Raw genomic sequence first — 17,737 nt, 5'->3', positions numbered from 1 at the left:
GAAATTTGATAATCAAGATCCATACTTGCTTATTAATATTTTGGCTTCTGGAGTGACTCCCTGATAGGTTCCTCCTTGCAATGTTCTAGTGATATATATCAAGAACACATCATTTACCCGCCTGAAGTGGGCATTCTTGCTCAGCTGTAGTTGTGGATAACAGTCATAGGACTTAAACTCATTTTCACCATTGCCTACTGTAAATGATGTTCAATTTACATTCAATATGCAAGTTATATTCTATTAACTAATTTTGTTGTATTTATTATTGCCTTAATGTATATATCTAACTATCTTCTTGTTTGTGGCAAGTGAGAGGAGCATTTAATATTTTCTATGTCCTATCTCACGAATGCCACTCAATATAAGTATATAACAAATGGGGCACGGTCAAGCAATGCCTTGATCGGTCATGACTGATCATCGGTCATGACCGATCAAAACATTACTTGATCATGCCTCTTTGTTTATACTAAACAAATGCATGTTAATGCCAATCGGTGTGGGAGTAGTATTACAACCGATGTCTATCGGTGTTTGCTTAATGTTAACAGCCGATAGTTATCGGTGTGTTAGCCTTAACAACCAATAACTATCAGTGTAGACTAACACCCGATAACTATCGGTGACCTTTGTTATATTGCCACCCGATATTATATGCAACCCGATATATTAATCGGTGTTTTCATTAATCATTTATTTATCATTATTTATGTTGATCGATATACATCTAAATACAAGATTTATTAGATCGATGAACATAACTAAAATACATAGTATGATTATCAATAGGTTGTTTATATGCAAATGTAGAATGGCTATCAAAGAGGAATTAATTGCTTGAAGGTTTTATCATAGTTTTCGATATGATAAATGATTGAATGAGAGACTTCATTTTATCTCTCATTCAATCATTTATCTTACCGAAGCTATCATGCGTTAACACCTACCACACCTCTGCAAATCAATTCAATGTATCTCCAGTTTCTTGTCAGTAGGTAGACTATGTAGGAGCTTATGTAAAAGGACTTCATCCTTTCCAAATTCTCTAGTTGTTCGTCAAGATTATCACTGATGATTCGGGACCAATTGAACATTTTAACACCTGAGGTGATCTCATCAATGTAGTACATCCATGTTTCAAATGGCGCACCTTGAGGGCTGCCCATTACTTTGTTCGACAACAAGATGAGATCGCCATAGTCTTCTTTGAAGTCAGTGTTGAATAATTTCTTTGGCACCTTCTTGAGACCAAGTCTTGGCTTCTCTAGCCCTGACTTATTGACATTGGTTGCATAGAGTTCAGGCTGATCTTCATAGAGTCTTATGGTTTCCTAAGTTTTATAGGAAGTCTTGTTGTAGCTCGGAATCCCAAATGCTTCCTGAATGGCTAATTCTCCAAGATGAGCCAATTCCATCTGGCGCAACAATTTTTCTCTCTTGGGCATTATATTGTATGGCACATTCAACCATAAGTTCTACACATTCCATAGCTGGTGGAAATCAAGCCGCTTGGACAATGCCATTTCTCATCATCCGACGGGCAATAGGCGTTGGCAGGAGTCCATCTTGTCCATACATTCTTCTTTTGAAATCTTTGAAGTCTACGTGCCTGAGGTTGGTGTCTGTGACATTTTTCCATTTGGAATTGATTTTTGATTCCGGCTGCAACCCTTTACTGGCAAACTTCATCTGAGCTTTCCTCAAAGGTACTCCCTTCGTGGTCATTTACCTACGAAACAAATGAAAATTTAACATTATTTTCAAGAAAATTGAAGATTTTAACTCTGATTTTGGATCTTTTACTTGACAATTTCACTTTCAGCCTGTGAAAAATCAGACTGAAAATGGAAGAATTTGGCTAAGTATTTGGTGAATTGAATGAGACAGAAGAAATCAGCCAAAACTATGAATTTTTGAACTTTTGGAATTTACTTTTGACTGATTTTAGCGAAAATTTGCCTTCAATTCTGAAAATTGTCTTTAACTCAGAAAAAGCACTTTATTTCTTCTTCCAATACTTAGAAATTTCACTTCTTCAAAAATTAATCTTTCATAACCTCGAAAGAGGGAAAGAAAACCTCTTCATAATCGAACTCCAATTTTCAAACCTAATAATAAATTTGAAAGTGACAAGTCGAATCGATATAGAGTTGAGAAGTTCGATTTTTAGAAACTTCAAGTTTTTCGTTTTTGTTTTTTTTTTAATTTTATGTTTTATTGATATTCATCGAACCTGGACTTGTTTTATTTCTCCCAAAATGGAAACTTAATCTTCTCCTTTGAGCGAGTTGGCATAGAAGCTTCTTGATTCTTCCCTCAAAATCCAAAACTTTTCTAGGTGTTGGAATATTGAATTTTTGAAAATTTTCCTAAGTGTTGTAAAAATACTCGAAGTGTTAAATTTATTTTCCAACTTGGCCAAACTTTTATCCATGTAGAACTTATTCATGTGCCAAGACACTTTTACATGTCAACGTAATCTAGGCCAAACAAATTTATTTTTCCAAGCCATTTGCCATTGGTGGCATGGCGAACTTGTCTTCGTGTTTAGACATAATTTTTTTCATGCTTTTCTCGTATCTTCCTAGGCGGACTTTGTCTTTGTTAGGTCAAAGCAGACTTGACATTATCTTTGCCATCTTTTCTTTGGCATGGCGGGCTTTGAAGTTGATTGGACGTGTCTAGCATAGGAGGGCGGACTTTGAGGTTGATAAGCCAATTCCACACTTTCCCTTGGGCAGACTTTACCTTCTCCTAGGCAAGGCGGACTTTGAGTTGTGCTTGCCATGTTCATCTTTGCCTTGGGCGGACTTCCTCATGTCTTGGACGTTGCTATTCGTGCAGAGGCGGACTTGGAGATAGTTTAGACATGTTCCCTTGGGCAGACTTTGTAAGTATTGTGCCAAGGCGGACTTGTTGTCTGGCCATTCTTTCCATATGCCTAGCAGACTTCATACCTCTTCATGCCATCCTTTTCCAAGTGTTGGACGGACTTTGCTAGGTCTTGGACATGTTTGCACTTGCTTGGACATATCCTTTTGTTAGGCAGGTCGCACTTCATGCTCCTTTGGACAATCCTTTCACCTTGCTTGGCGGAGTTAACCTTGTGCGAGACAATCAACCTCTGGAGGATGGCGGACTTGAAGGCTATCTAGCCATGCATGTCTAGGGCGGACTTAGAGGTTAGCTAGACATATCTATCTTTAATGTGGGCGAACTTGCTAAGTCTTCAAGCTATTTGCTCTTGGGCGGACTTCATAGCTGATAGGTTCATGTGCCACCTTCCAACCTTTCTTCCATTGCTATGCTTGAGTTTGATCTGCCATGTTGATGTTTTGATCTGCCATAATTTTATCTGGATCATCTAGAACAAAACCCTAGCCTAGAGATTTTACCCTACTTTTTACACTTGGAGACATAAATTTTTGATTTCGAAGACATGGATGTTGATGCCATGACCTGAGGAACCCAACCCTAGGTCTACTTTCAAAAAAGCAAAAAACAAGCCAAAAAAAGTTGCTTTCCAGATTGGTCCCAAAGTGCCAAAAATCAAAAAAAGCAAAAAAAAAAAAGAATTCCTAAAAAATAGTAAGGTGTCAAAATTGACTCAAAGCAATTGCAATCTTCATCCTTCAGGCCTTCTAAGTGCTTTGGTGATGTCTAGGCACTAATCAGAGCATGATTTCTCTATTTGGATCGGATGACTTCACAAACTTTAACTCTAAACTCTTGAAAAAAGGAAGACTTATGAAATTGCAGAGCTAAAACAAAACCCTAAAAAGCAAACTACTGGGGGTCCCCATTTGCAATGGGGCGATGTGTGAAATAGGTCACAACAAGTAGCAGATTGGTTATATAAATATCCCCTCCCCACATGTGAGTGAAGAGAGGTGTCTAAACCTGTAATGTCCCCTTTTTAGCAGTTATCCGGCGACTTTGTCGTTAGCCCTTTTTGCCTTAGTCTCAAGGGCTAACTAAGACTTTTCAGGATCGTTGATGGATTTGTCCTAGGCAATTTCAGTTGCAGGCCAATCGGAGGTGATTTGACAGGTTTTCCAAGAACTTACTATTTATAGTAAGTCAGTTTGGGCACAGTGTCGAGTAAATTTTGGAGCGATTTTTGGTTGACTTCATTTTGGTGCATTTAATTATTCTCCTGGATTGCATTTTAAATGGGGGAATTAATTATTCAGGCAAAAATCAAAAGTTTCTAAAGTTAAATTTAATTATTTAACTTAAGAGGTTATTATATGCTGAAGCTAATGTTAAAAAGGAAAATATTAAAAGTACCCCTTCTTTGTGGAGACATACGGGGATAATAATATTTTATTCTAACTTACATTTATCCCACATTTATGGTGTTTTGGGAAATGTGTCCAGCTGAAGTCATAAATAGAGCATTTAATGAAGATTAGGGATATCTTGGAAATTGTGTTCAAGGAATTGGAATACTGAGTTTCTGGAGAAATCTGGAAACCTTCTTGGCATTTGGGGATGAAACCCCTCGAATGTGACAACTCTCTTGCCTGTGAAAGACCAGGTTTGGGAGATTTAAACAAAATTGGCATTGTATGTGGTGAAGAGCGATGGAGTTACAGATTATTGGTGAAGACTAAGCTGGAAAAAGACACAGTATAGTAACAGGTATCTAATAAATTCCAGTTCTCTGAAAATTGCTGCAAATTCGAACTGAATTTTCAAGAGTGAAGATTGGCAATATTGGCCGGAGGAACTTTTAATGCATTCATGGTTGCTAGGGAATATTGCAGATTTCAGTTACATGTGGGTAGCGCTGGAAAGGAAGCAGATTTAGCGAACTTGGGAGGGTAGTGCAACCACATCAACTACAGATTGAAGTTCGAACTTGTTCCTGAATGTTCAAGGAGTCTAGATAGTTGCTGTTTAATTTAGCCGCTATGGCTGTTCACTACTTTGAAGTGCTTGGACTGAACTTTCCTTGAAGCCGCCACTGGTGCTTGGAGAAGGAACCTGGAAGTGAATAGTTAGTGAAGAACAATTTCTTTCAGCGTCCAGCAAGCAAATACCAGTTGAAAGGGACGTGGTGAATGTATTGAGTGGCTGGGCGATATTCACATGGACTGCTGGGCACGTACTTCAGTGGCAAACAACCATATGACTGGGCATTTGAGCTTCCACAACGCTATCACCAGATTCTTTTTCCCTTTGCTGTAATTTGTGTGAGCTTTCCTTGGAGGTGCAATACTCTTAGAATTGGCAGTAACTGTAATTTCTAAAAGACAAGGTCATTATTAATGCAATACAGTGTTACTGTTTGAATAGTTTAAGTTGCTGTTAAACTTAGTTACATTGTTGTTATTTGTATGTGAACTTGGGTTGTATGTATGACAAGAAAACAAATTAATACGCACCAGGTGAACCACAAAACTACAAACCACTTCAGTGAGAGGAAAGAAAAAAAAAATCAGACCATTGAATTTTATCAAACAGGGGTAGGGCATTACAAAACCATAAACGATGAACCCTTTTGACCTTTGAAACTAACTGCTGGAGATAAGATCGCACCTTTTGGGGAGTAGCATATAAAAGGGAATCGCTTCATTACAGCCAGTGATTAGGGCTGGTTACTACCAGATATAACTTGCTATTTTCTATTAATTGATATATATATAAAATATTAATATTTAAAGGTTTCAATAATATAAAAATATACTTTTATTAATTAATGAATCTGATATATTTATATATTGATCACAGGGTTCATTCATATCTTTAATTTGAATGAACAATAACTCACAAATAATGGATACATAAATATATTCAAATATAAATTACTGTCAATATAGGGCCATGACAACAATGAAAATCATAAAACTGACAAGCTAATTAATGTTGACACTGACCAGTTGACTTTCAATAAAGATCAACATTACTGAAGATCAACTTATTAAGGCTAAGGATTCGAGGGTTTTAAATCATGAAGCCCCACAGAAAGGTGGGGGGAGGATTCTAAGCATGCGGAGCCTCCCAGGCAAGTAACAATACCAAAAGAATTTCTTAATGATAACTTGGACCAGCATCCAAATGACATAGAAACAAGCAGCCCAAGTCATGGTGACAACAACGATTTGGTTGAAGAAGCTCCTAAAAAGAAACCAAAGTGGTGGGAAAGCACCATTGGTGATCTTCAAGATGATGAAAAGAGGCAAGAGCAAGAACACAATTAACATCACTCTTATGGCCAATCTTCAAGGAGTTTATGAACCCCACAAATTTGCAGAGGCAGAAAGAAAACTTGAATGGGAAAAGGCCATGGAAAGCAAACATAAGAGTCTTATGAAAAATAATACTTGGATTCATTTAGATCTTCCACCAAGGAAGAAACAATTGGTTGCAAATGGTTGTACAAAGTCAAGTACAGGGCTAATGGTACACTTGACAAGTACAAAGCACGGTTGGTCACAAAAGGGTTCTGACAAAGAGAAGGTACTGACTATGAGGAGACTCTTGCTCCTAAAGCAAAGATGAACACCATCCATTTAGTTTTGGCATTGGCAACTCAATTTGGCAAGAAAGCCCATCAATGGGCGTAAAAAATGTCTTCCTCAATGGCAACTTAGAGGAAGAAGTGTACATGTCTCAGCCTCAAGGTTTCCAAGTTGTAGGAAACGAGCATCAAGTATGCAGACTGAAGAAATCTCTATATGGCCTAAAGCAAGCACCCAAGGAATGGTACATCAAACTGATAGGTATGTGTTGAACGAGGATTCAAGAGGAGTCCTCCGAAACCAAATCTGCATGTCAAAAGTGTAGGCAATGAGATCATTCTACTAGTCATTTATGTAGATGATATCATCATTATAGGTAGTGAGGTGCATTTGATTAAACAAATCAATTGTTATATAAGTACAACTTTTGACATGATTGATTTAGCCCTACTCCATTACTAACTAGGTGTAGAAATTTAGCAAACAAGTGGTAGTATTTCTATTTCTCAATCTAAATATCCCAAAAGTTTGGTCGACAAGTTCAAAATGACAAATTGCAGAATGTAGTCTACACCTATGCAGAAAGGACTGAATCTTTCAGCCAAAATAGACTAAAAAGTAGAAAATGAGTCAACATTCAGGTGACTAGTAAGCATCCTTATCTATCTTACAACCACTAGACCTAATTTGAGCTATGTTGTGAGTTTCATTTCCTGATTCATGACAGCACCAAAGGTAGAACATTAGGTTGTAACAAAGAGGGTGTTGAGATATGTGAAAGGGACACTTGACTTTAGCATTCTGTACAACAGAAGCAAAGATCCTAGGTTCGTTGTATTCACAGATTCAAACTAGAAAGGTTTTGTCGATCAGCAAATCCACTTTTGAATATGTTTTCAACCTTAGCATGGATGCACTCATACAAACCAGCAAGAAGCAGCAGGCAATAGCTCTTTCCTCAACAGGATCAAAGTATCAAGAAATAGTAAAAGCAACATGTCAGGCAATATGGATCAAAAAGGTGCTTTCAGACATGAAGATGCCTCAAGTGTGGCCTTCACCCTTAGTCTATGACAATCAAGGGTTGCTAAAGCTTGCCAAGAATACAATCTTCCATGAGCATACTAAACATGTGGAGCTTCATTGTCATTTCATCAGGCAAGTTGTAGAAGATGGATAGGTGATCTTGCAATATTGTCCTTCTAAGGATCAAACTACAAACATTCTTACCAATTCAACGAGTCCTCACAATTTTTTAAAATTTCAAGATAAGCTTGGTGTAGTTAGTAGAATGACCATTAAGAAATGGTATTAAAATATTGTTGTAATATTTATTATATAATTGTCAATTTAGTCTTTAGGATAGTGTCATGTGCCCTACGCTCCAGCACCATGAAGTCGTTAAACCAAATAATAAAAGTGTTCAATGTGCTTACTTTTGGATTAGACTGTAAATTTCTGTCACCAAAATTATAATAATAAAAGTGTTTTTAAACACTATTATAATAATAATATTATTAATTAATTCGATATTAATAATATAAATTATTTTAATAAATAATAACAATTGTTTTATGTGGCCAACACCATTTTGAATTTGTTGGGTGCCAATTTCCTTTCTTACCTTGGGGCTGACCTGATCTTTGTGTGCACATGATATGGTATACATAAAGGCTTTTTCTTTCAAAGCAAGATATCGGTTTTAGTGCAAGAATTCAAGTCATTGTTTATAACTTTTGCTTAATTTGGAATTGGGGCGAAAACCCCATATTTAGCTAACACAAGTAGGAAGAAAACTTTACTCATTAATTATGTGTTGAGTTGGTTGACCCCAAGATATCATCCTTGAATCTGACCAAGTTGCTTACCATCAAGTCTGTTCGGCACTACCATAGCAAGAGGGTTTTGACAGAGTTTTCAATTTTTAGCACCTACAAAATGACATTCCAAGCAGGCATAAGGAGATCTAGGCAATCATTATCAGTATTTCCTACTCCTAGCGTTGGGTCCGCCACCACAGCAAGAGGGTTTTGACAGAGTTCTCAATTACTAGCACCTACAAGACGACATTCCAGGCAGGTGTAAGGACATCTAGGCAATCATTATCAGTATTCCCTACTCCTAGCACACTCAAAATAAGCCATTTGGGTACAGTTCGCCACACACTTTCCTCTTTCCACTCAACTGCCATCCTGTTCCAGGGTGAAGTGTGACTTCATAGCCCAGTTTGAATCAGCTAGGTTAATCAGAGTTGTTTTCAAGTTTCCTACCTCAAATTTTAAGATCTTGTAGACCTAATGTTTATGGTGTTTTTATGCACTATGCAACACGGAATAAAATACTAAGTATTCTATCCTCTCTTGAACAAAGACTCCCAAATGCTAAGCTGCGTGATCAAGTGGGACGACTCCAAGGTTCTCGAATGTCAGGTCTTGACGTGCTTTTGGATAGCCTTAGTTGTATATGATGTGATATTGCTAGCTTCACAAGGTGGACTTACGTTGAATTCTTGAATGCTCGAATGATGCTAGAACATGGGATTTCACTTGATTGAAAAAAAGAAAAGGATAGGGTTTAGGAAGGCTACTCTAATCTAAGAATGTAAGAGTAAAGGACAATCTTTGGTGGAATTCAACAAAGTCTTGCTTCAACATGCAACGAACATCTCCACAAGGCTAGTGCAATCTCCTAAGGATAGCTTTATGATTTTCAAATCATTACTACGAGCATAGACACCATCATGTTGATGCATATCAATGGAGGAGCGGTAATTGAAGCTAAGCTTGGCTAAATAGATCTAGTTGACTATGCAAGGCACTTTACCATCGGCAAGGTGTTAGTAGTATGGATATACGAATTTCAACATTGATCATACACAAAGTCTTCCATTCATCTAAACAACATGAAAATAAAGCAAGAAGTAGAGATCATGCAAATTGTTGAATCAACACAGAATTCACCATATCTTCAATGAAGTTTACATGACTTTTGCAACAATATCTTGGCAACAATCTTTGCCTTCTCTTCCTACTCTAACTATTTGCTATCTATTGGCTATTCTCTACTCTTGAACTACTACTATTAATCTTTACAAATGAAGAAGTGGAGCCTTCTATAGTGCTCTCATTACAATTTAATGGCTCAGATTGATTAACAATCAATGGCCAAGATTAAACAATAGAAACCCTAATTACAATTTGTTACACCCACAGCAAAGCATTTCATGCTTGACCAATGATACAATTACATTTGATGGGACACATGTCCTTCCTTGAAAATTCAACCAATAGATGGTGATGGTAGGTGCATCGAACTTTGCGCCCATGTGGTCATTATCTCTTTTTTACAATGAGTCAAGTTCATTGAATTTGGACGCCTTATCATGAAATTATATGATTGGATAAGTGATGACTAGGCACCAACTCAGCTTGCTTGATCTTTGTAACTCATCACAAACGTGTGAATGAATGAGGCATATCTCTTGATACTCAGCATTATCAAGCTTCTGATGTGATGATAACTTTGCTCAAGTTGATCTTCTAACTTTGATTAACTCTTTTGAAACTATCTCTTGTCTTGATCACTGGCATTCTTAAGCTCCATCTAGATTCAAGATTATAAAAATTTCCATCCTTGAATACTTGATGTTGAGAGTTGTTCCTTACACTGATTGCTTTTCCATTATTCCTCATGCTGATTGCTTGCATTAGACCTTGTCATTGCCTTGGACGGATTGTGTTATTGCCTTGTATTCATTGAATGACTTGCATCGTTTGGAGTTCAAGGCATTGCTCTCCCTCCATCCCATTCGAACTTGACTTGCTAAGGAAGATTGCTCCACTTGTAAATCATAGAAGTCAAAGACTACGTGTCTTGATCAAAGGCAAGGTGTGTCAAGAGCAACAACAAGGGGTGCTAAAAGCAATGACAGGGGGTGTCGAAAGCAATGGCAGGAGGTGTCGAGAGCAATGACAAGGGGTGTCGTGTTGTGACCTATTTCACACATCGTCCCATTGCAAATGGGCACCCCCAGTTGTTTGCTTTTTAGGGTTTCGTCTTAGCATTGCAATTTCATAAGCCTTTCTTTTTCGAGAGTTTGAGCTAGATTTTTTCAAGAGTCATCCAAGCCAAATTGAGAAATCATGCTCCGATCAGTGTTTGGACACCATCAAAGTGCTCAGAAGGCCCAAAGGACGAAAAATCTTGATTGCTTAGGTTCAATTCTGATACCTTCCTATTTTTGTGGGATTCAGCTTTTTTGAATTTTTTGCTATTTTGCTTTTTTTTATTTTTGGCACTGTACATTAACACTTGTTGCAGATAGTTGAGGGGATGTTTGTCTCTTAAGATTAGCATATGAATGTGTGCATGCTAATCTATTATGATACGCATTATGGTTTATAGAAGGTTGCTTGCCAGTAAAACAATTACCATTGTGATTTGAACACTATAAATACGGAAATGCTCTAGTCAAGTTGGCAAGGGAGTTAAGACAACAGTTACAAGCTAAGATAGACAAAAACACTTTTGTAATAATCATTGTGAATGTCCCTGGTGATTGGTATATAATCTCATGATACCACATTAATCAATTGATTAGTTAAATTGTTATTGCAGATTAAGATCGTGGTGATAAGGCAATGTTAAAACCAAGGGCTTCATGATGTGAATATATCCTTCATAAAGGATTATATTGCGAATGCATATTTTATCAGGAAATATGTGAGGAACGGGTAGAACACTGCGAGGCATTGTCTCCAAATGAAAGCAAAAGATAACTAAAAATGTTTTATAACATTCAAAAAATCTATAAAAATCAGAACTAAACCAACAGTAATACACAATTATCAGTAAGCTTATTATAAAACTATATGAACAGTATATTATGCCGCATTCCTAACAAAGAAACTTGTACACTTCTTCACAATACATACCGTTAAGACTGTCTCCAATGCAGATTTCTGTGTGATGGGATGTAAATCAGTAGGAATCTGCACCAAATATCATTACATTGATTTCATAAGAAAATATTGTATGTGCTGTAATCAATATGTCAATTTCTTTGTGAAACTATGAACGTTGAGAAGATTAACTGATAAGTATATTGTGTGCTAATATTCACCAAATATAAAAGATTAAATGTGGCATTACAATTTAAATCTCAGGCACAACCAAAAACCATTAAGGGAAATATGATAACACACATAGCCGTTTCACTTTGATTCTGAAAGACAGCCATGTTTACTCCAATTTACATTTTGCTGATTACCATACATAATTACACACTTAAGAATGAGAGATTTAACATGAACAAGGAACCATAAAGAAATTCATGGGGATAACACAGTCTGTGCAGTGAATTTCAATAGGTCACGCTACTTAAATTTACCGTTTTACCACTGCATTAATATTTCCTTTTCATCTATGAAAAAATATATCCTCAACAAGAATTTAACATGATTTATTGGTGTCTGCCAGAATCCTTACACTGCCAATTTAAGAAACATCTGAACATATATCAAGATATTCAAATTGTAAAATTAATGCATATAGGCTATCCTGAGAGCAAGCATACAGAAACCATCCCTAGCCATTCCAATACTGCCCCTTGATCCCCTGCTTGCAACAGGAATTGAGGATATCACTTTATTCATTAACTGAAAAAAAATAGGAAGCTTCAAGGAGAGCAAAAAACTTAGTTTGTGATACATATACACAGAAGCTTGTAACTTTTGCAGCTGAAAACACCACAACCAGGTTAAAGAACTCCAGTCCACTGATGTGTGTTTTGCATGCTCCAGGAAAATTGTTAATGCTACTGATGAGGCTTGAATAGAGTGAGACAAACTGTTAAATTTTGTTGAGCTGCTGATAGAAGATGACGTTAATGGATCTACAAGTGATTGATGTGGATCACAGCAGAATTTCAAATACAGCAAACTAAAAGTGTAACGAAATTCAATCACCTGCGTTTAAAAGAAGACAAACATGGAAGAACCTGGCAAACTAAAAAATGCTAAAATATTTTCTAATACTTCAAATTCAAACAAAATACAAAATAAAGACTGTATTGTTATTTTAAGCCAAATAGTTTGTAGAGAGGAAAGAAATATAAGACACAACGAAAGAGTTTGTTGAATGTTGTCAACCACTCTCAAATTCTCAATTAAGTTTAAAAAGCTAGGCTTTAAATTTTAAAAAAAATGTGTAAATGAAAAACCCAGAGTTAGAAGGCAAAGGGAGCAGATTTTTTCAAAAATCTGGGAAAAGCCTGTAAGTTATTGATTAACCCGAGGGATTTTCCAATGAAAAACTAGGTTACTGAAAAAATTGGCCAGCTGCCAGTTTTAACAAGCACAGCCCCAGTCCTGGATCATGGTTAACTGTGAATGTTCCTAGGTACTGCTGCTACGATGCAGATGATGCTTTAAATGCTATTGAGGAAAACATAATGTTAGTAACAGTCACAAGGGACAGGATTGAACACCTTGTCTTTACTTCTAACACTTTCCTTTTTTATAATGGCATAACAAACATGCATTCCCATTACTGTTCCATTACTCAGCATTGTAATTGTACTTCAGTAGTTTAACTCTTTAAGCATTAAGTATTAAAGTATGGATTAGTGTATCATATGGTAGATGCTTGTTCAATTGTACTTATGATAATACACTTGTCATACTTTTATATAATAATTTTGAATTCAAAGTCCATTATCCAGTATTAACTATTTTCATTAAGCAGTCAGTATGTGCAAAATTTGAAAAATGTGTATGTTTAGGCCAAAATATCTATGGTATTTCTTTCTGTCACTCATTCAGTATGTATGTTTATCCTTCTTGTTTACTTTAGATGTTCATCCAAGTTTCTGCCCAAAGGAAAACTCAAGTTGTGCCCAGTTTTTGATACACCTGTTTACAACATTTCCAAATTCCCATTTCCAATACTGCAAAGTTGATATTTAGCAATTTCCGTCCTCAGCTTCTGCATCAATATAAAAAGCACTAAGCTACAAAGGTTTGCCAATCAGAGAAATTTATGTGAGCATCAATGGCATTACCTAGTAACATAAATAGGAACAAGTGTTTCCACTATTCAATTCTCCAAACACTATTAATATGCATTTGCAAAGTTGGCTATAAGGAAAGAAAGAATGCATCTCAGAGAAGGAAATGCATAATCAAACAATAAAATCATAAATCCATACCCCACGGCCATTATCTTTGATGCTAACAGAGTCATCGGGGAAGAGAATAATATCTATAACTGTAGCAAACCCAGCCTGAGCCTCGTCAATGGAATTGTCCAAAACTTCAAAAACCTTAATTCATGCACAAAATACATAAATGAAATGGAGTAAGATCAAGAAGTATTTTAAAATGGATGCTTTATATTCAGAAAGGTAAAGATTTTAATAAATGTATTCAGGTAAAAACCAAATGATGTAGACCACGAGGTCCTGTGCTTCCAATGTACATCCCTGGTCGCTTTCGTACTGGTTCTAACCCTTCCAAAACCTACAATTTAATGAAAAACAGTCATATATATTCCATATGGTTTCATCTAAATCAAAAATGAGTTAACACAATAGAAAATATAAACCAGTCTCAAATCTAACACATAAAATGTCAAGAATGGCCAAGTATTGGTATCTTGAGACAGTATTTATGAATTCATTTTACCTTAAAAAGCATATGTAAACAAACCAGTTTGTTGTAAGACTGTTAAAGTTATCCAGAGAAACTATATTAAGCACACTTCTTATTCAAACAGGAAATAGTTTGAAACCATACAAGTATCTACTATTTCATCAATCTTGAATCTCTCAACCCAACAATAAATTCTTTTTATGGATGTTTTCCAAAGCAATGGACTGTGCATCAAAACTTCCAAAGAAAGAACTTACCTCATCCAGAGATTCCTTCTACTTTTCTGGAAAAAACATGTGTTTAGAATGCAAACCTTTAACAAGCTTATGGAGATAAGGGAGACCTATATTCTAAGCACAAAGCACTAGAAGATTATAATTCCTTTTGCACATATGCATTCTTTTTCAAATAAACAGTACAAATTATATGAGAACAAAAAATGGTAACAAAAATCATTTGAGAGATGCCTATTGCTATCATAAATGAATTTCAAAGGCTCGATGCATGTAATTACCCTCCACTACAATTATTCTATGTACATTCACATGAAAAGCAGCTGACGAATAGAAATGAAAATAGAATGGTCAAGTTAAATGATAGGCTAGCATTTATCCAAAAGATAACTAATGGTAATAATTTATAATATAGAACATAAGTATATAGCACCATGATGAGTATTGAGAACAGTAACGTGACTGATGCCATTAGAAATAACTAAAATAAAAAAGCAATGCCATTAGGATGCTATAAAATGCACTTTTAACCAACAGAAACCAATGTGGTCTGACTCAGAACATTAGGTCTTTGTGATTTTGTAGAGCTTTGCCACATTTGAAAATGTCAAACCAGTTCTTGTGTCAATCTTGCCTAAGTCCAAGTCTTTTGATTGTAGTTTTCTATAAACTGATTCTTTAGTATCCATTATTAAGTGTACATAGTCCTAGGGCTTTGGGTATGTGGAGAGGTCCATTCATAAAGAAAGTGACTCCGGTTCAAATCCAAATATCATGATAAGACAACCCACTAGTTGGTGGACATAGACAAGAAATAACATGTTCAGCGCTTTTGACCCCCTAGTGTTCCTAGTTACCTTTAGCAAAAACACAAGTATTTAGTAGGCAGCACTGAAACTAATAAGCCCAATACATACTTAATTTCAAGTGTGAATTGTTGTTAGGAGAATGATAGTCTTTAGCAAAGCATTTCACAATCATTAAGTAAAACTAATCTCCTGCATAGTTACTTTCCATAACCTAGCATCCTTTTACCCTAGAACTTCTTCATTGTAACTGAATATAGATTCACATCCCGTTGACCTATTTTGATCAATTGTGGACATTAATATAATTTTGTTCTTTCGATATTTTGTGCTATCAAATTGTTTTCTAGTTCAAGCAAATTACTAAGTATCAATCAAAACCTATGTTACTGATTCTGGTACAGATCTTGGTTAGAGTTCATGGAACCAGCAAAAAAAAAAGTTGGGGCTGGGTTCAACCATACTGTAATAATCATAAATTTATATGTATGCACACACCAAAAACAGGAATTAAGTTCAGAATACCACATAGGATAATCAACAAAACCACCATAAACTCTAATGTCATTTAAAACATAAATGATAAATATTATAAAATATTCATTGTTCAAACTCCAAGTTCTATATTGAAATAATGATGTCAAGTTCAACAATCAATTTTTAGTGTCATAAATATTTTCTATTTCATCAACACCAGGATTATCATTGACATTGACGATGTAGGACCATTTGAAGAACCACAAGCAGTGCCACTACCACTCACTAAAAGTGTGCTCACTTTCAAAATCAACTATAACATGTTGGAATGTGGAAGCATCCAAGACAGTTTGTGCTACTTCCATATCCCACCACATCATGGGGGTCTGGTTGTAGTGCCCACAACAGGGTCAAGGAGCAGCACCCCTTGCAGGTGTATGGAGGCAGTGCCCTCCACAGGGCCAAGAGACAACAACCCTCACGAGAACCCCACCACGAAGCCCAAATGAAAACATTCAAAACTACATAGACCTTCATGGCACACACCATTTTCATAATTTTTTAAAAGGTGACATCAAAGGTGGAAAAAAAATCTAAAAAGACAGAAAAATAGATAAATTCACCCAAGGTTCCCCTAGGTTCCCTTAGATCCTGCGCAAGTTCGTCCTAGATGAACCCAACCCCACTTGCCCACATCCTGCCTGTGTCCGCAAACAAATCTGACCGGATCACCGATCCAATTCGAACCCAACCCAGATCTGGCCGGTCTATCGGCAGATACAGTAACACAGATCAAAACCAATGTAGATCATCCAAATATCAGGTATTGTGGTATTTGTATAACTTGAATACCAATGCATGTTTAGCTGATGTTAGATAAAATATCACATGCCTACTGAAGTAATACATGCCATCAATCTGATTGAATCTAGAATAAGTACAACTATTAAAAGGTGCACAGGGCTATAAATTCAATCATGTTTTCCTCTGAAACCAGCACATATTTAGAACTCAGAACCTCTCAAGGGAGATTCTTGCAGGCAACAAAACTTTTAAAATGTTGACATTCACTAGCACAGAAAATATATATTAACCCATTAAGGTACTGTGTAATTTCTGAAATTACAGTTAACCACATTTCGCCAAGGATGTGATGTGCCTCAAAGAACAAACGGCCATTAAGAAAAAAGAATGGTGAATGGGGACATTTCCAAGTGTCTGCCATGCCCCACCATACACACATGCAGAGCACAACATTTCCCTGCCTCACATAAATGAACTCAAGCATCCAATTTAAAAAATATAATATTTCCTTGAAAGAAGGCAGACCCAACTTAAAACCTTTACTTCAGATCAACTCATTAAGACAAAGGATATAACAAGAAGTAGAGATAAAGGCCGACCTCTTGTGGATAAACGTCTCTCTTCTTAGGGCTGACCAAGGAATAACAAATGAAAAGTTGCATCCCTTGCAATTATACAGTTGTGACTCCATGGGAAGATATATATAGGAGGGCAACTCATTTGATCAAGAGAGGGGAGGAGATAAACTAAAAGCAGAAAATAGGGTATCACAGTTCCTTCACAAAGCAGAATTCTGAGTATAAACAGTAGATGCATAAATATACTATAAGCAGATTTGGGAAGAGGAGTATATGCAGAAATTATGAAGAACAATGCATGTATGAGCAGATTATTGAATAATATAAGTTCATAAATATGTATAATATATATGCAGCAATAAAGCAACCAAGCAAGTGGATCAAATAACAAGGAAGCCGCATCGAATCAGACAGGGAAGTCAGCCGATCAAGGAAGAGATTATCAATTTCAGAATTAATAAGAGTTGTGATATTTATGAGTACTTGGTATGATGCATAATACATAATACTTGTCTTGCTGATCCACTTAGCATGTCTGCAATTTAATAATATTTAGGAATGATAAGTAATTAAGACAATGCCTCTAATGTATATTATCATTCTTGCTATTATTCTTAATATATGCATAATAAATTATATTAATTTAGATCCCTTTAATACTTAGATCCAACCAACCATCCCATTATGGGGCGAGGAAGAATACATGATAAGGAGGCAGCA

The 17,737-nt window shown here is 36.1% G+C and overlaps 1 protein-coding gene across 3 annotated transcripts in view; it reads right to left on the bottom strand.

Annotated features, from left to right (window-relative positions):
* LOC131078969 (DNA gyrase subunit B, chloroplastic/mitochondrial) overlaps positions 1-17,737 on the bottom strand; it is a 208,969-nt gene that overhangs the window by 168,281 nt on the left and 22,951 nt on the right. For 2 of the 3 annotated variants that reach the window (XM_058016827.1, XM_058016829.1), the window contains exons 3-5: positions 13,907-13,987; positions 13,678-13,791; positions 11,405-11,461 (exon numbers count right to left, since the gene is read on the bottom strand). In XM_058016827.1, the coding sequence (XP_057872810.1) occupies positions 11,405-11,461; positions 13,678-13,791; positions 13,907-13,987 (252 nt within the window). The remainder of the gene's footprint in view (positions 1-11,404; positions 11,462-13,677; positions 13,792-13,906; positions 13,988-17,737) is intronic. The other variant, XM_058016828.1, reaches the window with a different exon arrangement.

The sequence above is a fragment of the Cryptomeria japonica genome, chromosome 8 (genome assembly GCF_030272615.1).
Source record: "Cryptomeria japonica chromosome 8, Sugi_1.0, whole genome shotgun sequence".
NCBI classification, from domain to species: domain Eukaryota; kingdom Viridiplantae; phylum Streptophyta; class Pinopsida; order Cupressales; family Cupressaceae; genus Cryptomeria; species Cryptomeria japonica.
Note: the sequence above shows the minus strand (reverse complement) of the source record. Positions and strands in the feature narration are given on the sequence as shown.